Source organism: Syngnathus scovelli, chromosome 12 (assembly GCF_024217435.2).
Source record: "Syngnathus scovelli strain Florida chromosome 12, RoL_Ssco_1.2, whole genome shotgun sequence".
In the NCBI taxonomy this organism is placed as follows: domain Eukaryota; kingdom Metazoa; phylum Chordata; class Actinopteri; order Syngnathiformes; family Syngnathidae; genus Syngnathus; species Syngnathus scovelli.
The window spans coordinates 916,485-940,594 of NC_090858.1; the positions used below are offsets into that span (position 1 = coordinate 916,485).

Below are 24,110 nucleotides of genomic sequence, written 5' to 3' on the forward strand. Positions count from 1 at the left end.
ATATATATTTATATACGTATATTTGTTATTTGGGCGTACTGTATATATTTTTTTTCTTTCTTGTTCGGCGAGCTCTTTCTGCACGGTATCATTTGTCATTTGTCTCAGGAAAGTCACAAAGGAATTCTGCACTTTTTTTAATTTGGTGACAATAATTATCCTGAATAATTCTGTATTTTATTTGAAGACCAATTTCGGAACCTCATTTAGAAAATATCCAAATGTATCACCTATTTTTGTCCAAATCCATCACTGACATGTGCAGTTATATTTGGGTTTTACCAAATTACCCAAATGGACCAACAACACAGGGGCTTTTTGATCTGGTCTGTTTCATCATCTGCCTTTTCCTTTTTCCTGGGATAAAATATTAATAGCAAAAGGCTGATGAATTGATGACAACCTATAAATTAATGATGGGATTAAATGTGGGGATATAGAAAGCACCAATGTTCTTTTTCACTTTGTGAAGAAATGAATGATGCTGTGGAATAGTTACCATTTGAGCCATTTGAGCCGAAACCAGATGATGCCATCAGGTCTGTTAGTTGTTCACATTGTGTCAGTTGGCCCCACTGACGGTAAAGGTTAAGAGTCTCTATAGATCAGGCAACTCCCCGTTTGCCTTCTAACACAATATTGACAGTCTAAAGTGGATTTATTGCGAAATGATTTTCTGAAAGCGGGCTCATTTTTAGACATGGGCCTTTGCCAGCCAATTTTCTGGGTGTTACATTATGCTGATACGAATCCAACCATTTGTATGGTGTTTTCATGGTCCTAATAGAAAAACAAATGTGTTGCAAGATTTAGTTCACATCAATCCTTTCAAATTTGATTTATAAAGTAAGTAAACAAAAAATGACATGCAAGTGTCTCAAGTGAGGATTGTCTTGAGGGTCTGTTTATGACTGAGAGGATGGCACGGGAGATTGACGGGCGGATCAGTGCCATGCGGACTTTGCATTGCTCTGTGACAAGGGAGCTAGAAACTAAACTCAGGGAATACCTTGGGATCAGAGCCGGTCAATGAGTCTAGGGAGAGGGAAGTCTGTCTTTTCCTGCTTAACATGCTGACCGCCGACACAACCCTGGAAAATGGATGGATAGATAAGATGATGGATCGATCCCATCACCCAGGCCCTATATTTCATCCTCTATATTTTACTGTTGAGTACAGTTAATTTATACAGTGCACATAAGTGTAAGGTATAAAAGCAATCAAAAATATAGTATATTTTGTAAATCTACAGTATTGTATCTAGTCAATGTTTATTATCTATTACACACATAAATGTTTAGTTAAAATAAGATTGAAAGGCCTCTGTATTGCATTATCCCTTTTGTATCTGTTCAGATCTTGGAAAGGTTTGGTTAGAATGTTTGTATGGTTAAAGCCACGCAATCTGTCTCTGGGACGCATCAGTATTTACAGCCACCTCTCACGATATATGATGCAGTGTCAGTTAATATAGTTTGTGATGTGATGTGTGATATGGCGTTAGCTTTACGGCGTACATCTGGACCAACATCCATCATCAAAACAAGATAAGTTGCAAATATTGATCGCTTCAACCTGGCAATTCAGAAAGACCTTGAAAACACCAATGTTGAAGACAGACAATCTAAGTTACAAGCTGATTTACTTTCTTGTGTCGCCACCTGAGGCTTCACCGTAGTCACGTAAGAACAGATCACAACAAGAATGTTACAAGGTTAGTACAACAGCAAAAAAAGCATTTCTACAATTCTTCTAGGAAAGAAACTGTTTGGAAAACATTCACCTCGCTCCAATTGCTGAGACATGGAGATCAAAATGGAGACCTGATAAATGACCGGGTCATTCCACCTGAAAATCAAAAATGGGATGAGTCGATTTTTATGAGTCACCCTGGACAAAACTAAAAACATCCAGGCAACCAACAACAGCACAGCTAAACGTTTATGAACCTACAACGGTGCAAAACAGCCCATTCTAAAAAATGATAGCTTGTGCGTGTCTGTGGAATCACTAAGTCAAACACATCTTCGCGCAGATTTCCACTTAGCCAGATTTGCAACAGTCACAAAAATAGAGCATGTAATTACCTCCAAGAGCATCGTGTTTCAAGCCTCGTAATCGCAAGTTACGATGTCGTCTCGGTCGCGTGGTGTCAAAATGGGAACAGTGTGATGGTGAGGATTTTTTTTAATACCAATTCTAATTGAACTGGGAAATGAATTGGTGAGTTCATGGATCTCTTGTGCATGTGCACCACGACCATATTTTCTTCTGTACCGACCTGGACTTTGATGAAGATGCTTTGGTAACCTGCACAGGTATTTGCAAGCAATTTTGATTAATTGTATTTTCTGATGATTGCTATCATGTTTGTACAGAGTTTGCCGGTATGTTGGACGAGGGATGCATCTCAAACATTGCGGATAGGCGCCCTTGAGGACCAGAGTTGGTGACCCCTGTGCGTAGGTTCCCTCCATGTTTTGTTCTACTTGTATAACACGAGCCGCAGACTGCCTCGTGCGTGTTGAATTAATTCATTGAAAAACTGTCACACCTATAGTAAGGTCATGACCTTACTGAGTTTTGACGGGTAAAATAATTGGATGAAAGGGCGCAGCGGTGGAGGAAATATCTCTGGAAGCAATTTCACAATCACAGTTATGCTCTTAAGACTATTGCAATGCATTAGTCATTCTTTATTTCTCTACACCATACCTACTGATTTGCAATTGATGATAATACCAAGTTGAGGGTAATAACAGACACGTACAATCTCAACATACAATCTCATTTGTCATATTATAATACGGGTGAAAATTATAACATGTCCTCTATATGGGGTAAATCACAGTTGAGATGAACAATGGTGTCTTCTAATAATGATGACAAAGCAACACAATGCACTGAAACAGAGTTTGTTCCACCGGATTGGGCACAGATTCAAACACAAAGTCAGTACACAGCAAACACCATACAATTACTTTCAGAACATTGTGCACCATGTGGAATAGAGACTACAACAGTATTGGACATAGAAAACAAACATGCAACACAAAGGCAAGAAAAAGAGAACACTTTGTCGCATTTACCAATGTGCGTGTGTGTGCGTGTGTGTGTGTGCGTGCGTGCGTGCGTGCGTGCGTGCGTGTTTCTTCAAACATGTGACCTGGCTGCCACATAGACTACTTTGATTAATGTAAACAGTATTAATTCAAACATGCTACCACGGAGTTTGTCATAAAACAACAGATGACAGTTGAAATGCATGTATGAACACATACATATATATATATATATATTTACAGTATACACTTTTTGGAAAATCGTATCGGTACATTGCCATGGACTAATAAGACACACAACAGCTATAACAGCTATCAATCACTCTTCTGGGGATTTGTTTTGTCCATCCATCCATCCATCCAGGAGAGCAAAGCAGTTACCGACGGGACTCGCTACTCAAGTTGGACCCCACCAAAGTCATCTCAACAGGTCTTTGTGTTAGGCTGCAACAGAAAAGGGCCTCAAACGCTCACCACAAAGTTCACTTTGTAGGAAGTTAAGAAATATGAAGATTATCCCTCTAGTACCTTGTTTTCATTGTTGTATTAAAGTTTCATTTCCTGCATGTACGTGAACAATCTCTCGGTTATTGTGTAATGACGCCAGTAGCATTTGCTAGAGTCAGATCGTTTCCTGGCTGCAAGAAGAAATTCCAATGAATTAGCAGTCAGGATTTTTTTTATCTGTAGCCCGTCTAATTCTGCGCAAGTCCTGAACAGTTATGGCTACTAAAGTGAGTGTTAAATCAGCAATTTACGAGCGTAAAGCCGCTATAGTAGCTAAACTAGCATTTGTCCAATGTACATGTTGCTGACTTAACTTGCAAAATTCAATCATGCTCACAAATATAGAATTGCCCAAAATGGCTTATGGTTTATTATACATATTTGATTTATATATACTATATTTTTAGATAATTTATAATACATTAAAATGCAAGATAAATCATTGAAGTGCGTCAATCAATTTATTGCCTATATTTAGCTGGTGCTTATTTACTGTGTGCATCTTTGTGTGCTTGTTGATCTCATTTTCACTGCATAGCGTGTCTTACCCTTGTATCTCAGCAGTCAAGGCAACAGGGACTTCCCTCACTGACCATCTGCAGTACGGATGGATAAAAGTATTGCCAGTCCCTAGTCAACCCACTATGAACAAAAACTAAAGCCTACAAATTCAGACGGAGGTTTCTAACTTTTTGACGGCTGGATTTGACTGAAGATGTGCTGCCAAACTGAAACAGCATAGTAAAACAATGCATCCTCTGCAGGCTTTGTCTCAGGGCTTGAAAAAGAAAGAAAGAAGGGGAGATGAAAGACAGAATTTTGGTATATGAATATGACTGACTAGCTAACTACGCTGTGGTTTTCCAGGAGATTCGTATTCGTATGAAGTTACCACGTGAAAGTCGATTAAAGTGCAGGTTGCATTTTGTAGCAGATTCGAAGTTGTGCAGGTGTGGTCAAGCTTATCTATTGGGTAAAGCCGTGAACGTTTCTATCTGCACATTTAGGGCTAATTCAAATGAAATTTCAATGCACTTCAGCAGAAAGCTTCATTTGCTTTTGATCCCTCAGCGACTGCAAGTGAAATGCAAAGGTGACGGCTAGGGGAAAAAAGAAAAAAAAAAGGTTAGTCGGCATATCTTGAGCTTAATCCATCTCAAAAATGAAAATGACTAATGGGAAGTCCAAAGATGTGTCAGGCAAGAGTTGCGTGTTGTTATTTTTTTCCTTCAAGTTGGAGTAGACCTACTGCAAGTAGCTGTTACATCGGACACACTTTATTCTCCGGGATGGCGAGCTGCGCAAAGGAAGCACAGTCAGTTGGCGAATCTTCCGACCTGGGCGAGGTTGTACCGCCGATGGGGATACGGGCCGCAATGGCGGACATTTCTCCCGTTTGACTGTCCGCAGTGATTCCTGGTCGCTCTGATGTCTGGTTCATGTTGCTTTCTGGCATGCCCACAATGCCGGTGAAAAGCTGGATGATGCACTTCCTGAACTAAACACAGATAAAAAGCGTCAGGAGTCGAGCATCTGCTTTAAGTTTTCTGTAAATAAATGGCTCCTCATTAGCTTACTCTTTAGACTACTTTAACTTTCCGAGTGACTTGATCCCACAGGCTCTTTAATGGAACCAAGACCTTGTGCTGTTATTTCTATTATTTGTCAGCACTTAACTTGAACATAATTTGTCATAGCCTGTTTGAAATTCAAGATTATAGATTTCCCTGACCTTTATTAAAATATTTAAAAAAAAAATGAAAAAGAGTGACTAAAAGTATTTAAAGTTATGTGAAACGTATTATTTTTTCTTGTACGCGCATCCATCCACATTTTGAACGTGTAAGGGTCAGAGTGAGAGCTAAAATCGATCAGCATTGATTTGTGATTGTGACTGCTGAATTGAATGACAATTGAGCCTGCCCCTCATCACTACATTCCTAACATAAGAAGTACATGTATTTCTATTGTTTGTTTGCAAGCTTATACCTAAATGTATCATTAGCACACACATTGTTCATCTCAGAAATCACATGAATCGCTACTGAATTGATCTTAAAATGATGTGATTCGCTGTCAGTTTGGCCTTCACATTTTAATGAGTTCCTCCTTGAATAGAAGCTGCTCGTGGTGCCAAATGTAATAAAAATGATGCCGTGAATTCCAGAAATATCCCACTCGTGAAAATGGGTCAGTGGTGAGGTTACAATGGCCTTGGACTTAGAGGTGCTTAGATGTAACTAACAGAACACGTTCAATGTTGTTTTGAATATATTTAAGAGAAGCATTTTATTTTAACCATATCCCCAGAAGGACGGATTAGGTGAGAAGGTGCTGGAAAAGCATCTGGACCACGAGGTCTGTGCAATAAGAATTGATATATCACTTTTCCCTTAGTTGTCAACAGAATTAGCTCGTTAAATCTGGTCTTGCTACTTTCCATAACCATGTGTCTTCAATGCAGGTAATTCATCTTCAAGACTGTTCTGTTTGCAAGTAGATCGGCGTTTTGGGAAGTCCGTTTCACAATGAACAAAGCTTTCTACGGTAACAATCTTTTGAAGTCGTGGGGGAGTGGATTTTATTTCTTCATCAGGTTCGTAAGTGCTTTGGTGGAGTATGTCCATGTTAGTCATCCAATTATGTGTAGCAGCCAATTTTGGCACCACAGGGTGATTTGTTATCCAGCCATGGCTTGCAACTCATGCAAGTCAAGTAAGGTAGCACTCTAGTTTGTGTCATTCATTAGTCTGTAAGTACAGTCTGCTAACTATTAGGAGACTCTGCTCATGAGGTCTCTGTGCAGAGACTGAAGCCATTCCCAGACCTGTACCAGGGCCAATGCCAAAGGCTCAGTCCCCGTGTCTTCAATGTAATTGCGTTACTGTAAATCTTATTCGCATGATGTAATAGAAGTCACTTGACTTCAAGTACTGGCTGCTTAGTTTAAGCAGTAGGAGTTTGGATTCTGTACTTATTTACATCTATTTCCCATGTTGACAGAGGCTGACCCGTTTAAACAAGTAGGATGACACTCCTATGGGCATACAGACAGCATGCAGTTCCCTGCAGGGGAGTCTTAATGGCTTTTTCCCCCATGCAATTACACACTTAGTTGGCGGTATGTTGCATACACATTTCCCATCTATAATATTTAGCGCCATAATATTAAGAACGCCTCCTGGTGTGTCCAGGACCTTGACAGTCTCTGGTCATTTGAAATGATTGAATGAGCAGGCATGTGCTTGCTGCCTTGAATCAAAGAAATAAACAGAATGCAGAGACCAAAATACCAACTGTCACTAAGGAGTGTTTGAGTCGAGTCGCGTGCAGTGCAGTGCAGTGCAGTATAGTAATGCATTTTCTTCTCCTTTTTTACAAACTTTACAGTTGTCGATATCGGATCAATCGATGATGCTGTTTCTGTAGGCTTTGCAAATTTATACAAGAGGAATGTGACACGAATGCGCCTAGCGGTAGCACTAGCCAACTTTACAAGCATTACATAGGAGGGTTATGCATTTTTCAACAGCGCTTCATATGGACAATTGTACCTACTGAATGGTACCTTTTATTTATTCATATGATGTGCATTATTTAGAAGCACACAAACTCCTCTGCCACTATAGACGTCTTGGGATCCACTGTAATATTCATCTGCTGTATGTATACACATAGCGCTATGTCTAAGCTTCCGTTATAAGAGGAAATATTACCTGGCGGTTCATGAACACGTAGATGATTGGATTATACACCGCGGCCGTCTTGGAGAAGAATGCAGGGATGGAAGCCAACCTCGCATCCAATTCAATGGTTGGATGAATTGTAACCAGTATCGCAAAGACCGCATATGGTGTCCATGCCACCATGAATGCTATAATCATGACTACGACCATCCGGGTCACCTGGCGCTCAGGCTTCCTGGCGGTGGCCAGACGGCCATGGGACACCTACAGGGGAAGAAAACGCTGATTTTGCTGATACGGCAGGTCAAATGCACTTTTCAGTACACTGCTACTGCTAGACTCAGGTCAGAGAAATCACTAGGCAACAGGTTAATGAGCAAGACAATCTTTTGGGATGACAATTCTCTTGCCCATCTCTTATGCTCCGAACAATGCTATAAATGCAATAAAGTGCGATTGCCTTTGTAAAGGATAACATTTAGTGACCTTCCGGAGCTTCCGCAGGAGCTTCCCATAGCAGAAGAAGATGACTCCAAGAGGCAGAATGAAACAAGTGGAGAAGAAGGTGATGATGTAGCTGTGGCTATTGATGTTGGACGTATACCTGGTTGACACACATTGATTGGAACGCTGTTTAGTTTCAGCTTACGGCAATGACATCGACATATAGGATACCGTAAACGAGCCGAGGATGTTTCTCACCAGTCGGGCTCGCAGGTGGTCCCGATCTTGCTGACAGTGTATCTGTTCCAGCCCAGCACCGGAGGGAAGGTCCAAACGAAGGAAAAGATCCAGACGAACAGCAGACCCATGACGGCGTGTTTGGCTTGAAGCCGAATGTTGCCCAGAGGTCGGCAAATCACGAAGAATCGCTCGAAGGACAGAACGGCCAGAGACCACAGGGCTACGATTCCTGGGACAAACAGCAGGTCAGTCACATTGGCAGAATACCAAAGCCGCATAATGAAACGTAACCTATACTAACGTCTTGGTACCGTATATGAAACCCCCAAGATAATTGAACGCCTCCATTTGAGGTGGCATTTCATCCCCTTACTGGTGCGAGCAGGGAGCCATGGTCTCAGATTAAGTGGTGCTGATATTCATCCCTACCGCTTCGCACCTGGCTGCAAACCGCTCCAGCGAGAGTTGACATGATGAAGCCAACAGCACTGCATCGGCTGCAAAAATGCCCCTTGGATGCACCTAGAAATTGTCTTCATCAAGCTTAGAAACACAATCAATGATAAAAGCCAGCCTTACTGGAAACCAATCCAACCAAAATGTCAAATCACATGTGGACAGGTCTGCCTATCCAGAGCCACTGTCCTCTATGTCCCAAGCAACATCCAGAACCTTTAGGAACTCTGGGCAGCGCTCAAATATCTACTTCCAAAAGGCCATTAATCAGGTGATGTGTGTTTAACCAATGCAGAGTGTCCCAACCTTCCCCCATCCAGCATTAAGCCCGTTAAAAAGTTCATCTTTTAATATGTGCGCTCAGTGCTTCTCATTTGTATATGTAACACCGTAATGGAATTACATTGAAAAATTCCAGAATGTTATCATGTTAAGTGTGTGTGATTCCTGCATTTGCAATGGCTTAACTGAAAATTGTATTATGGTAAATTGTATTACGCTTGGGAGCATATGGAGATGGGATGGCCTGGTTAGAACTCTCCCTACAGAGCGGCTATTTATTATTGTTTGACAACCAATCTCAATTGTATGAAGCCAAAGGCGTGTCAAGTTACTAATGCTAGAAATAGTTAAATGATCCAAGGTGGTTGAATTAGGCCGCCTCATGATAGACTGGAAAAAAAAAACTCTTTAATTATGGTAATAACTCACTCAGCGGGTAATTACCTTTCTCTGCACAACCAAAGACCCTCAGTGTCTGAGCTTAGTGTGGAGGACAAAAGAGAGTGGTGGAAACCAGGATGTTCAATTATGTTTCACACATGAACTCATACAAAGATTCACTAATGAAACGGACACTTTTTGTGTCTTGTTTTTTTTTTTTAGCAGCCCGTAACGAATAGAGAAAATGGTGCATTCATTTCAAAGGTCTCACACACATCTACATATTTTCTTACCAGCGCCTCGAAATCTATTCACTATTGAGATCCTGAGCAAAAAATAACTGGGACGATTTGTTTCCTGCTTAGTTCTATTCATTTCTAATTTATTAACACACACCAACGCATGTGACCAAACTAACACACTTGTCGGAACTTGAGACAAGACTGGATTTCCTCTTCAGTCCAATACTATTGATTATACATCACTCTGATCGTATGCATTATGCAAGATAGTTTGGGAAGGCAAAAAAAAAAAAGTGACGAAATTGGAAGTGTTACTGGAAGACAACCAAACATTACAGCATTCCCTTGCGAGATTGCCGTTCAGCTTTTGCAGCCAGGTTTATGCGGAGATTTGGGGGGATGTCATCGTATCTTGCTTTTATTTGCTTATTTGTTTTACAGCGTAGGAATGGCAAATGGCAAATAGACGCCATCATTTGTTTGTACGTCAGCTTTTGCACGCACCAACCTTTAGTAAGTCAGGCCAATTGTGTTTTATGCCACCACCATAAAAGCTAACCTTTGTTTCAACATATATCTTAATCATGCTGCATTGGCTTTGTGGTCATAAATCCTCCTCAAGAAAGACTTTATTTATGTGTACTAATAAAATGTGCTTTATTGGCTAAAATTAATGTGTACCTTGCAGGTTTTCACATCTATTGATTCAATACTTTGAAACTTTCTATACAATATCAATTTGGAGGATTTTAGCTGATAATGCAAGGAACTGCCTTTTGCATGACACAGAATACGTAAGTAATTGCAGAAGTACCATTTTGTGTCAGATTTCTACTAATTTCTATTAACTTTACTTTGGGTGACCTCAGCAGATCCTCAGCACAGCTCTTGACCCAATTCACTGAGTTCATTGAATAGTGGTCTCTATGCTGGTAACTCACTTATGATAAGCCATGCAAGGTGATCGACGATTAACATCTGCTGAGTCCAATATTGGCTCGTAAAAAATAATAGTAATCAAAACAATGCAAGAGCTCACTATTGTAATATTTCTCAGTGACAATCCTGAGTAAAATCTGACATTAAGTGCATTTCTTGATGAATATTTTGAATACATATATACATTTATAAAATTCTCAAGAGTTAATCTGGGTCTGGTGATCTACTTTTCCACACAGGGTAGAAACAGATGTTGGAGTCATGATCCGACGTGCAACTTTTGTGTCATGTTAATTATTCATCATGGTAGTAAAAGAAGAAAAAATGTTGCAACACTGACACCTGCAGCTTGAAATTAACACATAAACAGGAATGGAGAGACAAAACAACTCTAAGAGGTCTCAAGTCTTAAACATTCATGAAGCAAGTCTTATTTTGTCTAACTAATTATTGGACTCCATTTCAACACACAACTAACTTCAATAATCATACATTGAATATCTGAGTGACAGTCAAAATGAGCTTTTCACAACAAACAACTCTAATCCAAAAAGTATTTTGCGTCATGCAATGAATCATCCAAGTGGGGGGAAAAAAAAGTAATAAAAGAGGCACCTACCGAAAAAAGTGACAGCAAAGCCCTCCAGCACACAAGCCCACCGGCCCAGGAAGAAATAACCTCTTGCATTTGTCAGGAAACTTATCAGTCCTCCTGTGAGGGACACTAGAAAGTCAGCTATAGCCAAATTGACTATGATGTAGTTTAGTGGCTGTCTGAGTTGTTTGAACTTGTATGTGGCAAACATGACGAGGAAGTTTTCGCTCAGCGACAGAAAGGTGACCACAAACATGAGCAGCGCCAAAATGGTGAAGTTCCACGGGGCGATGTTCTTGATGGGTCCGGTGAACGGGTCATCATCGATCGGGTGCAGCTCAGCCGCCACAGTGTAGGACACCGCGTTTACGGACAGACTTAAAGCCTCCATAGTCCATGACCACCGTGCACGCACGCTACTTGCAAATCCGGATTTGGGTCATATTTGCAACTTTAAGTCAAACGCGCTCAGTGCGTGCCGCAACGCTCTTCTTGGAAAGTTTACGCGCTGATATCCCTGCAGTCTGAAATGCATCTTAAAGCCGTGGTGGAAAAGGAAAAAATGAAATTAAAAAAAGTGCAAGATGTTTAGGAAGGGGAAAACGTGAGCGCAGAGCTGCCGGGAGGGCGACGTGCGCAATGGACGCACGCTTCACAGGCTGGTTGTAGGGAGCAAGAGCAGGAGTGAGCGCAGAGCTGCCGTCTCGGGGTGTCATTTATAGGCTGATGCTGCTGCTGCTGCTGCTGATGCTGCTGCTGCTGCTGCTGCTGCGGCTGCTGATGCTGATGCTGCTCGTGCAGCTGCGGCTGATGCTGCTCGTGCAGCTGCTGATGATGATGAGGATGATGATGAAGATCATGGTGATGATGATGATGATGATGATGTTGGCGAGCGCACAGTCATTCTCCTCCAAATGCCAGCGATCGTCTCCTTCTTCATCATTACCACCACCACCACCAAGAAGATTTAAGGATTCAGAGTTTTCATCAGTGACATGGCTTGTTCATTTACTCGTGGCGTCACGTGCTTTATTTTGGTATTTTTAGGTATAGGCTATATTCATGAATGTGCTTCCCATAAATAAAAAAATAAATTAAAAATAGACAAATAAAATAAACATTTATAAATAAATAGCCTGTGTAGAATGACAGGACACTCTCGGTAAGGTTTGTGCGCATGGGTTTGTGTGTGTTTATCTCGCGGGGATTCATGCATGACCAGGTCACGCACGATCGGGTAAAGAAGACACTCACTCTCCCAGTGGTGGCCATCTTACTGTAATTAGCGTGAGCATATCTCCTGCACACATTCCACTGAGTCACTTATCCTTCTACCATGTCGACGGGCCACCTCTCGTGTGCTGAACTTGCCGCTTTGATTGTTCAAGAACTACAATGGCTGTGTCCATTTCTCACTACATCCGAGACTTGTGCTGGGCCCAACAAGCTGACCCTCTGTCAAGTCTGGCAACAGTCAGAACTTCAGGTCACTTATCTGTTGTTCATCAGAGTCACCCCGCCCAATAAGAATTTGCAAGCTTTGACAGTGAACAGGTTTAACATTTAGGATATGTCAGCCAGACTATTTTCCGAGCAGCTCAGGGAGGAATAATTACTCTTCACACCGCACATCCCACCCAAGGGGATAATCACTCCGTTTAATCTCATAGCAATGTCGGCAGAGAAACGGTTGACTAATGCTAATCCAGGAAAATGCTCCAATTTGGTCTGATTGATTCAACGGGGTTGAATATTTTTGCATGTCACACTTACCTTAAAAATACATAGTCGTTGAAAAGCATTTATGTTATGAGTCACTTGACTAAATAAAGTTGTTTTAAGATGAGGATACACATATTCCAAATGTTTGCTAATCTTGCATACACTTTCTGAAGGTCACAAAGCTAAACTTTGTGTATTATGATTATTCTCCTTTTAGAGGTGAATCCAAGTATGATTGTCGACCCTTGGTCTTGTTCGTTGCGGTGGAAACCAACTTGTCACACATCAGTGAGCCTGTCCTAAATGAGGATTTATTGTCTATTCTGTCTCGCCAGACCTCTGTTTGTATGACTGACTTTGTTTGGCAGGCTTGGAAAGCAACAGTGCTAAGTCCAACCTTGTGAGTGGGTCAAGAAGAGTCACAAGACCACATCCAATTAGTTACACTCCAAACTCTCTAATCAGACCTTTTTCACACTGTGCAATGGAAATATGCTCCTTCAGCACCCAATTTTAAGCATTGAAATGATTTCCAAAAGTACCTCTATTACACGAATAATACAGAAGTGTGGAAAAAATGCCTGTGTCTGTTTTTTTAACTCATTCAGTGCCATTGACAGTCAAAGACATTAACTGGGTTGGCAGCGAATGAGTTAATGCCACTGATGTTTTGTCTGTGAATAGCCAACACAAGGCAATCTTATTGCCCTCTGTCATTGCATGATACTGAACTACAAGTAGGGCAGTGACCTGTGGAATTGGCTGCTCTTATCATTACAGGATCCAATAGAAGACCACTGGAAGGAAAACATAATTCAAGTTTGTATACAGTTATATTTGGTATTGGCTTCTGTCATGTTCAAAGCTGCAAGAGGTGCACTAATGCATAGGAGATGCAGCTACATAAATATGTATTGATGTGACAAATTCAAATACATATGGCATGTATGAAATTCAATTCATGCAGATGGCCACAACATCAGTGCCTCTGGATTTTACTGATTTTTTTTTTGTTGTTGGCAGCCTTCTTACCATTTCTCTTCTTTATCACACCGATTTGACATTTTTCAACATTTCCCCCTAATTCTTTTAAAAAATCATTTTTATTTGCAGAATGGTTTGGTGAGGTGACATGATTGTTGGCCCTCACGACAAGGTTTGTATTTTAACCATGAAGTAAATAGCCCCAAAAAAATTCTGCCACGATAAAGGATCAAATACGTGGAAAAACAAAACACCCCTTGTTGTTAGCGCACATTGCATGAGTGCAGGTTGGTTCACGTGACCCCTCTCCTCTCCTCTCCTCTCCCGGCGGCCTGATGAGCCTTGTTTATGTTGTGTCCATGCTGGAAAGTGAAAAGTTCAACAAAAGCCTGCAGCCAGCTCCAGAGCTCTACTGTTTAAGGCATTGCGTGCGTGCGTGCGTGCGTGCGTGCATGTGTAGGTATGTGTGTGCTCTAACGTCCCATGACTTAATTAGATGAGTACAGCTAATTTTGCTCTGCTGCTTGTATAAAACAAATATTGCAATGGATTCTACTAAGCATGCCTTCTAAAGCCTCACCTTACTTTGTTATTTTTGGAATAAAACAGGATTTGGCCTTATTCGAAAAAAATGTCTTGACATTAAAACTGACCTCTGTGTTAGAAGTAAGATAAGTAACCGAAAGTCCGCTCATTATACTTTGTGCAACACGGCAAGATGCCACCAAAACACCCTGCCTCTTCTAAGGCTCCATGTGCGGAGGTGTCATTGGGCTCGGCCACCAGCTGATGACTAGTTTGCTTAACAGCAAACAACAACGTGATGGAAAATTTCAACTCCGATCCAACAGGCAGGCAGAGAAAGCAGAGTGGTAAACCTGTCAAAATGATGCAGAGAAAAGTCCAGATCGCTGTTCTGACAGCATGGCAGACAACCTGAGCTGCAGTAAGACTTTTCAAATTTTTGGGGGGGAACTTCTCTTTTGACTGCACCGCATTGCCGACCAAGCTCCAGCTAGTTAGTTTGGATATTTTAAAAATTTGAGAGTGTATAAATGTATCATCAAATGTATAAATGACTAATGGGATTTAATTGACTACGTCAAATTCAAATGATCTATGAATTCATATTCCACAAACGGTATGAATAAGAAAGCCATGTTTAAATTTGGCTCATTCAGTGTGTTTTTACTGTGCTTTGTGAAAAGTCTTTTCCTTCAGTGAAGCATGTCTTTTTAGGCTATATTGCAAAATATTGCATTCATGCATTCTAATGTGCACGTATTTACTGACAATCAATTCTTTGTACACCATATATCCATTTGGCAAGTGACCTTACAAGTGTGGCGGGTGACACACACTTGATTTTGCTGACTGATGCTAAACATGTGGCTGTGTTTTCAATAGTCAGCCCAGAACGTATGTATGGACGTCATGTACCATGTCTGAGTGAAACTTTGCGAGTTCATGGAAGCACATTATCATATGAAAGCACCACATGAAAGGGACTAATGTTTAGAGAGAGAGACAGAGAGAATTAATATGTACTTAAATGTTCTCAAGAGACTGTAGAAAGCCTTCCCAGAGACGAAAAGGAAAGCAGCTCCATATTTTCCGTTGAATGCCATGGTGAAACAATTGGCTGCCATAAATAGTGTGGGTGATCACAAATGGATTTGAAATGGTCCACATCAGTCCAGTGTTAGCTCTTGGCCACGTGAATAAATGTGATGCGCCCAACGTGTTTCCTCCAGTGTATGGCTGTCACAAAGAGGTCACGCTAATTCATTCTTTGTGACATGACAATCAAGTGGATCAATAGTCCCCAGCAGCTCAAGCAGATGACCTCTGCTATTCTTGCTTTTCCAAGAACGCAGCTGGAAAACCAAGTTTTGAGCAATGACTTAGTTAAAGTCTTGATGACTCTTGAGGCTCCGCTGGATGGTTCACGCAGTGATCACCAGGGAATTGTATTACCTACCCGCAAAGTGATTGCACACAAATAAATCCCCTGAGGCTTACCTTTGTGATCATTAAGTGTCACCATCTGCAAAAGGGGTGACGCGTGCCATCAACACTATATCATCATGTTTGGAATCGATCTTTCATGATTACCCGAGTTTAATGCCGCAATAAAAAGCCCTGAGTTGACAGGATCTGTATAATTGCAGGCAGGTCACCTACATCTGCAGATCAGCTCTTACGCATTTGAAACGTCTACACTTGTATGAAAGATCAGCAGTGGTGCATTTGTGCTATAAATAAAAGTATGCGTGCAGTTTTAAAATTCCAGCGAAATTATTCAAAGACTGTCCAAGTACAGTACACTGTCCCTCTCCGCCCTTCTCGTCGTGTTTTAGCAAAAGAAGTACATCTGGCCGTCTACGACGACCACGTAAAAAACTCCTGTCCAATGATTAATGGTGTGCATTTAGAGGGCACAAAAGGTGGGAAAACTCTTCAAAGTAGCAATGGTGACATGAGTAACGTTTGCTTTATTATGACCTCATCAATCACTGAAACAGAAAGACTCCGCTAAAGGTAGCTGAATTTATCCTCATCACTGAAGAACGTTTCAATGGATTTCTTTGAGCTGTTGGTGTTCTGCCTTATGATCACTCCTCTGTGTGTTTCTTTCTCTTGAGGCATTCCTTCTCTTTATTATGTGAATTAAGAAGTACATTAGACATTTTTGTTTGTTTGTTTTTCCCAACATTGGTTAATGCAAACGCTTGCAAATCCCTTTAATAGAAACCAGACTGGATGAACCACTATGTTACCACGGCGACACTAGCTTGTTTTGTTTCCCAAACCATGGAAGAACTTTTCAAAGCAATTCATGTAACATGGTAAATCATATTATAAAAACGTAATATAGAAAAAAAAATGATGGAATTTTACTTGAAGACTTTCTATGATAGTGTTAGTTTCAACAGAGTCGGAGGGAACTTTATCATGAGTCACCCAAATATTTGCTTGATGTCTAGTACTTAGTCTGATGCTGCCGACTTTGAAGCAACACCTGCTAGTATGTTTGTAGGCCCCTGGTATGTGGAGCTGAGATGACCTATAAGAAAGTGTCAGGATCATTTCTATACCTCCAAGCTCAGCTAATTTGGGTCTTTGAGAGATCAAACAGCCGTAGTTCTGACTGTGCGTCTCGCTGAGGTAATTTATGCTGTGGGCTGTTTAGATGACACTCACTCCGGGACCTTTCTTCATATGCCAGTCGTTCCAGTGACATTACACTTTGCTTTCTGCCAGTTCATTTGCTTTCCCTCTTATCTGCCACATGAGAGGACCAGACAACCCCCTCCCATCAGGAGACAAATGAAAAGTGTCAGCGCTTTTTTTTTTTTTTTTTTTCTTCCAGGAAGACGCAAGCTTGGGAAATGGACTGGCATTTATCGCCCATCAGTTGATTGGTCAAGCTGAAAGGCTGCGAGCGAGTCTTTGGGCAGCTGAATACAATCTGATTTTGCCACACGCGCACACCTAGACAACAGGCTTCAATAGATGTATATGCGCAACCTTAACCTCTTCATTAATATCACGAATAAAAGGAAAAAGTGGCAAATTGTTCCGTCTATTCTTGAGCTCATTTTTATTCCAATCTACTAATGTCAGATTTGCCAGGATGTATTTTGTTGAATGGTCAACACAATTCTCTCAAGTCAAAGGCCAGACTTTACCCCGTATGTAGTTATCTTAATAACCTATGTAAATGCTAATTAGGCTTTTGTATTTGTCAGCAGGCTCACCGCGTGCACAATGCATTATTCTTCCATAATGGGCAAATAGTATAAACAAATGACAACAGTGTGAAACTGTCGATTAACCTCTTCCTGCCGTGTTGGATAGTGCAACCATGTTGAACTTGTGTTTAGTGACACTCCACCTTTTCAAACGCGGGCCTGTCTATGTCTGCTCGTGACATGACCTCAAGCACTTAATACATGGTTGTATTCCAATAGTTTGTCGCGCACACATTAAAAAGGCATTTTGACTCAACTTCCATTATAAAAGGTAAAAAATGGTCACAAGAGGACTGATTCATTTGTCATTGGCAATTTTCAGTTGTGACCATGCTGGTGATAGATTCTTGGCTGAAAACACACATGAGTTTAACATTACAGTGAGAGGGAAAGAGTGTCATTACGGTGATGTAGATGTGTTGCTATTTGAGCGGCGCCCGAGGTGAAGACTGTTATGAGCAGCTGGCCGCCTGTTGAGACCTTCAGCAAAACCTAGTCTGGATGCCCTTGATGCATGTCTTAGGCCGCAGACACGTCCAAAAAGTCACCAAGATTCAATTGGGCCCCCCTTAACACCCACCCACGCCCGCCCTACTGCTGCATATAGGCTGAATATGTGTGCTCATGCTTCATTGATGTCAATGCAATGTACAAGCAAGCATATGCTGCACCTTGCACTAATGGAGTAAGGCTGGGGTCAAAAGTTTTGGACCTGAAAATTCATGGATATTCAATTTTTCACCTCAAATTGTCAATTTTGCCAAAGGCTTAAAATGGGCCTTTTTGTGACCATAAGGTTGCACAATTGATCATCAGATGGATAGATACTGTCTCTGTCAAACATTTAAAAAAAGAGAAAATTGTTTCATCGAGTGTTCGCCGCTCACGCAATTCTTCACAGGTTTTGAAATTGCAACTGCAAGGTCACAAGTTTAACCATGAATCCCCTAATGAGGCCAGTTGTACAGTTGAGATGAAAGATAAATCATGTCAAGATGGCTGCTTGAAAACTAGCTGGGGTAAGGAACGCGGGGGCTCAGACTGCCCGGCCGGCCAGGCGCAGCTGTTTGCCCCAAGACGCGACAAGGCGAGGGGAAAGATTCTGCCAGCATACTGTGTCACCTCCAACCCAGCAGCACCCAGCACCCCTCCCTCCCTCCCTCCCTCCCACTGCGCCCACATGGGGACTGGACACATATGATGTCTGATTATATGGCAATTACACAGCATGGCCCACTTTGATCACTTCATGGATATAGTCATCCTACTATTTTTTATTTCTTTTTAGGACATTATTTGCTGGTATGTTTTCTTAAAAAAATGTGTTTACTTTCCAGAATATTTAATTCCAAATACTATGTCAGACTCCATTACAGTTAGATGAAACTATTAGACATTTAGAAATATATTTCTACTCTTCAACATAAGAACGAATAAAACGTGACTTCCAAGAAAACAAGTGCAAATATAATCTCCATGGCAGCTTTATGATGGATTTTTCCTTTAAATGCGGACTTAAATGTATAAATGAGGAGCAAACTTAGCGGATGGATTGGAGAGTGAGCAGGTTCATGAGTTGAAGAGAGCAGCTTGAAGGTTAATGAGGCAGTCAAGTGGACATCCTCGAGAACAGGGGTCACCAACCTTTTGAAAAATGAAAGCTACACTACTACTTGGCCAGTGATTAATGCAGACATTGACTTATAAAATAATAATTGTTTTCATATTTTATTCTTAATGTTGTCCTGGGATATAATGTAATAATATATTTAGAGGGGCTTTTTCAGATATGTTAGCGCTTAGAGAACATCTTGATTTTTCACCTGATTTGATATGAGCCTAATTTTGCAGGCCTGTAAAGAGCCAGAATTTGATTGCTGAACCGTGGGGATGCAAACAACCCGTAATTCCTTTCTCTGAACACTCAGCAAAGGCTCCACCTTGCTGTGGAGCGAATACAGGAAGTGAACCAATTTGTTTTTGACTCACACTAAGTCACTTTAGATGTGCTGCACTTGTGTGAGCAAAGATGCACAGAATTGCATGAACAGACATCAGCAACGCTTTTTTTCCGCTAATACATTTCAATAAATGTGAGTGACAATCTTGTCATCCATACTTGATCATATTCAGAGTGATTGTCTCTTGCCAGGGTTCGGCTATAACGAGCATTGTTTGGCCGACTCCTCGCTGGAGCTTATGTGCTGACAGTGATCCTCAAGCAGGGCCATCCAGCCAGCCCATCCTCATGTGAATTCATGGGCCCGCCCGGACCAGTGTTAGTGACTCTTTCCTCTTGCTTCCCCTCAGCTCTCCTGGAGCGAAGCACTAAATGGGCCACAAGCAGCAACCCCCAGGGGAGCGCTTACGCTCACCTGAATGACGACCTGAGTCCAAATCCTGCCAATATTTTATTGCAAAACGGATGTAACTGACATTTTAATTGGGCATCTGAGAGGGGGGGGAGGGGGGGGGAATCAATAGCGCTATTTTTGTTAGTGCGTAAGGTTAACAATAAATGAGAACAATAAAGGAAAGTGAAAAGACTCTTTATAAAGGAGAAAAAACAAACATTTTGGCATGGACTATATATTGTTACTGCTTCAATTTGCTGACTTTTTCTATTTATAAACTAGGTCGCTCATAACCTGAGGTTCCATTTGATCCTGCTTGAAACTTGAACATATGGTCAAGGTATGTGTCCCAACAAAATATACAGTTGAAAATATGCCATAACGCTGATAATCCCAAGGTTGTTATTACAAATCTTTTCCTAATCCCCGGATTTGTGAGTCAATGTTTTTCATTTCAACTCTGATATTAAAAGAGAATGAAGAGGGAGCATGCAAAACAATTTCTACGTCCCCAAATTTAAAAAAAAATTCTAAGTAATAGCACCTACAAAGATACACCCCTCTAACAAAAGCGGGTCCCTATGCTATTTTTTCAATAACAATGCATGTCAGATGGTCCAACACTTCCATGTACACGGCTAAAACTAAACATATATGCAACAAAGTAATATTTGGTTACTAGGCTGCTGATAGAGGAGCCTAGGAGATTGCTGGCGCAATATTGTAGCGTCGACAAGATTGTTCACTTGTGTCACTGATGTAAACCAATATCAGCCTTCTCTCACAGCCAGCCAGCCAGCCAGCCAGCTCAAGTGATTGGCCATTTATTAGGGATTAATGTCTTCATTCTTCTTTTTCTCAACACCTATTTGCAATGTCAAAATGGAGCCATTGTTATGTTGCCTTCGTCAAGGCTCACTTAGTGGCCCCTTCAGCTCACGTAGCTAATTATCTGCCTTGCCTGCTCTCTTGTGGTGTTTTGCAATTGATATTTCCTTGCAATTCTAAGTGCCAATCAGAACCCAAGTCTTTTGCTACTTTGTGTTATTTCTTGTCTTGAATTGCTTCGACTTATTTGAAAGTTTCTAAAGAAAGAAATAATTGACATCTCAACAGCTGCTCTAATGAGGAATTGCATGAGAGAAAAGAAATGGTCATAGATTATTGTGAGCAGTCTACATTGGTGGAGGTAGCATCAATTCCAAATCTCAATGGAGAATAATACTTTGAGAAATTCAAAAGGAGCTCAATAGAACCCGGCTCTTGCTGAATCGCTCAACAGTAAAGGAGTCTTAAATTGAAAGACTCATTCAAGGTCCTCACACATTTTCCTGACTTACTTATCCTTGGTCTGACTTGAAGCTGTCAATACTGGAATCACACTCCTCTTTGTCCTGCACACAGAATCAGCATCTTTTTAAAACACGTTCAGTCATATCGTACTTCTCAGATATGGTAATGACTTCATGAGAAAAGGAGCACAACATTTTACTAAAATAGGCCTAGCATTAGCACGTCACAGAGTGGAATGGAGCAGGGCGACCAAATGCAGCATGGACCTGGGAAAAGGGAATTGGAATGGAGCATGAAGGGAAACAAACAGGAACAAGCAAACTAATAACATGACCAACATGTATTGCAAACAGAAAACAACCGAGGGAAAAACGGAAAGGCAGTAACAACAACATACAAGAAACAACCCGACAGGAGGAACACGCAGACAGGACTTAAATACACCACAGCTAACGAAAGGTAGGTGAGGGTGATCACACTGATTGTGAGGTGACACAGGAGGGGAGGGGAGGGGAGGGGCGAGCACACAGACGTAATTGATGACCAATGTACACATAAAGGACTGACCGGGGACGAGTCGTGACATAGCCACCTTTTTTGCAGAGTCTGGCAGTCAGCAACGTGGCTGTGTGAAACATTCATCAAATTATAAAAAGACTTCTGTTACATAATACGCTTTTGGAACTTACATAGGTTTACCTTGAACTCTAGCCACATTGCATGAATGGAGATGGACCACAAGTCAGAGACGATTTTTTCTTCATGTAGGATAGGTACAGTCAAGATAATACAACCATGAGATGATTCGATATCTTGTGCTGTTGATTATAAAAGCCTTGTGATGAAAATGTCATGTTGGCCTACACTTGAACTGTTGGGAAAAAATGAGCCCGAGCCAAGTGTAAACCAACCTCTGTTGTGTCGGAGTCAGCAACTTATTGTAATAATAGGAGGGATACAAAAGCTGCAATAGTTTGAAAGCAGAGAACAACACGGTACAATGCCAGCCAAATCTCCATACCCTCCTTCGTCCTACATCTGACTTTAATACTCTCACGCCTTCACTTGGCTCCCTCGACAGCAGACATCAACAGCGTCCCTGAAAAAGGCCTCTAAGAACCCAACAAATGCTAAATATTTACAGGAAAATGGAGGCAATTCAGATGGCGCCAGCTTCTGAGACCTTCGCGCTGCGTCGGAGGCTGCAGTGCCCTGGCGATGATGACCTTTGCGTGTCAAAGCAATCAATCAACCTGACCCTGTGGGTGCTCCAACTCTCCCAAACAACCAGTCCGTACCCTTGATGGCAGCCTAACAGGAGACATTACATTAATCTCCGTGCTCAAACCTTCAACATGCTTAACTTTCATTTTATTTCACCCAAGTTAACATTTGAAGGTAACCCTGCCCGCAAGCATTATTTCATCTTTAAATCAAGCTAAGGGCCATTCAATAAGGCCAGGTAGCAAGCATTTATAGGCTTTGTGCAAACACTGTGACTCACCAAAAGGACACAGACATCATTTGTTAGAAATCATTGACAAATGAACTTTCAGAATACTCTCAACTGTGATTTTTTTCCCAAAGCGTTAGCATTTTAGTAAAAGGTTAATGTTTCATGATTGGCACATACTGTATTTCATTCCATTCATCTAGCCATTTGCTTTGCTGCTTGTCCTCATTGGGATCATGGGTGACTCCAGCAAGAAGCAGGACGCGTTCGAGACCGGTCCACAGAAGGGCTTCAAGCAACGAGTGCCAACTTGACCACTCTGCAAAGACAGACAGTTCTCGGTTGAAGGATGATGAATTTCCAAATTTGCAAGTCTATCCTTACAATTGCAATGCACGCTCATGCATGGCATGCAACAGGGTAATGACGCAAAAGAAAACATCCAACTCACATTTCTTTGAACTGACCATCTTTCATCTTTACACTGGGCCACGGACATGAAAAAATGATATTCTGTGGAGACATGAAAACAACACAGTGGAGAAATATTCAAGCTAGGCGCCCTTAGCTTGTAGTATTGCAAGATGCCTGTTAGGTTAGGTTAAAGGACATTTTAGGTTCGTTGAAATTAATCTCACATTAATAAATATCCTATGTAGCCTGCAGATATATATAAAGATGGGGGGGGGGGGGGGGGGGGGGTTGCAAGCTTGCAGATCAACGCTTAACTTAATGAATGTTGCCATCTAGTGGTTGCAAATGTTGAAGTGAATGAGTACCAGTAATATGGATTACTACTAGATTTAGATTCAGAAAAAACACGTCAGCATGAATGATACACTCATCCTGAAAGACCCAGATCTCATTCATTAGCTATCATTACAAATTTACTGAATGCTTCTGGGTGGTTAGGGTTAATTAAAAAATTAAACATTAAAAAGTTATTTAATGTTTCTGGATGGAGAAAAGTAATTAAATTGGCTCCGGTAATTGGACAATGTTTCTTTCAGTTTTGTCTATGAAGGCAGGAAGTGCTCCTATACACATTTTTTAATGCGTCACTCGTAACTAATTAGTTGTTGTACTTTTGTTTCCTTAAACGTTTTTAAGAAATTGGTCTTCAAAAATGTCACAAACATGCTTAAAATTAAAGAAATTGGTCTCATGTAATATTTCAATTTTCTGAAAACTGAATGCTAGTTTTTCATTATGTTAGATGAAATAATCAGAATTACACCCCGTTAAAGTTTAAAATATTTTAATCTATAAAAATATCATATTTAAATATTTATTTTGAATTTTGCATACAAACAATACATTATTATAGCGTTTGTTTGACCGGCAAGCAGATTTCACTGTCACGATTTAGACTTTCACCACAGGGTGGCGCCAACTACCTGTTTTCTAAGCGCATTGGCTGTTCAGTGCTCGACGCTTCTTTTAATTTGCACCATGCAGCCACACATCTTTTCAGCGCTTTGCGCCATTGATTAAACTTTGACAAATAATTGTTGCATCCCTGTTTTCATTTGAAAACACAAACGGTTTTTTTTTGTGTGTGTGTATTTTCATCTTCAGGCCGTCAAGTGTGTCATTTGTAATAAGATGTGAGACATTGAAAGGAAGAAATCAAAGAAATCAGGAATTGAGATAGCCGAGCTGGTGTCTTCTTGTGTGCAAACATCTGTTTATCTTGCCCCGTGAGAGCTTTTTC

At 41.0% G+C, this 24,110-nt stretch overlaps 1 protein-coding gene and 1 long non-coding RNA gene across 2 annotated transcripts; both read right to left on the bottom strand.

Moving 5' to 3' along the window:
• Positions 1–2,659: 2,659 nt before the first annotated feature.
• Positions 2,660–11,639, bottom strand: valopa (vertebrate ancient long opsin a). Its single transcript, XM_049736867.1, has 5 exons — positions 10,860–11,639; positions 7,959–8,169; positions 7,743–7,860; positions 7,287–7,520; positions 2,660–5,068 (listed from the first exon to the last, which is right to left on the bottom strand). Exons 1-5 carry the CDS (start codon positions 11,224–11,226, stop codon positions 4,832–4,834), a joined length of 1,167 nt encoding a protein of 388 aa, XP_049592824.1. The 5' UTR covers positions 11,227–11,639; the 3' UTR covers positions 2,660–4,831.
• A 9,870-nt stretch (positions 11,640–21,509) lies between these two features.
• LOC125978947 (uncharacterized) lies at positions 21,510–22,909 on the bottom strand. Its single transcript, XR_007485168.1, has 4 exons — positions 22,848–22,909; positions 22,577–22,715; positions 21,643–22,254; positions 21,510–21,568 (listed from the first exon to the last, which is right to left on the bottom strand). It is a non-coding gene; the product is annotated as an uncharacterized lncRNA (long non-coding RNA).
• Positions 22,910–24,110: the final 1,201 nt, after the last annotated feature.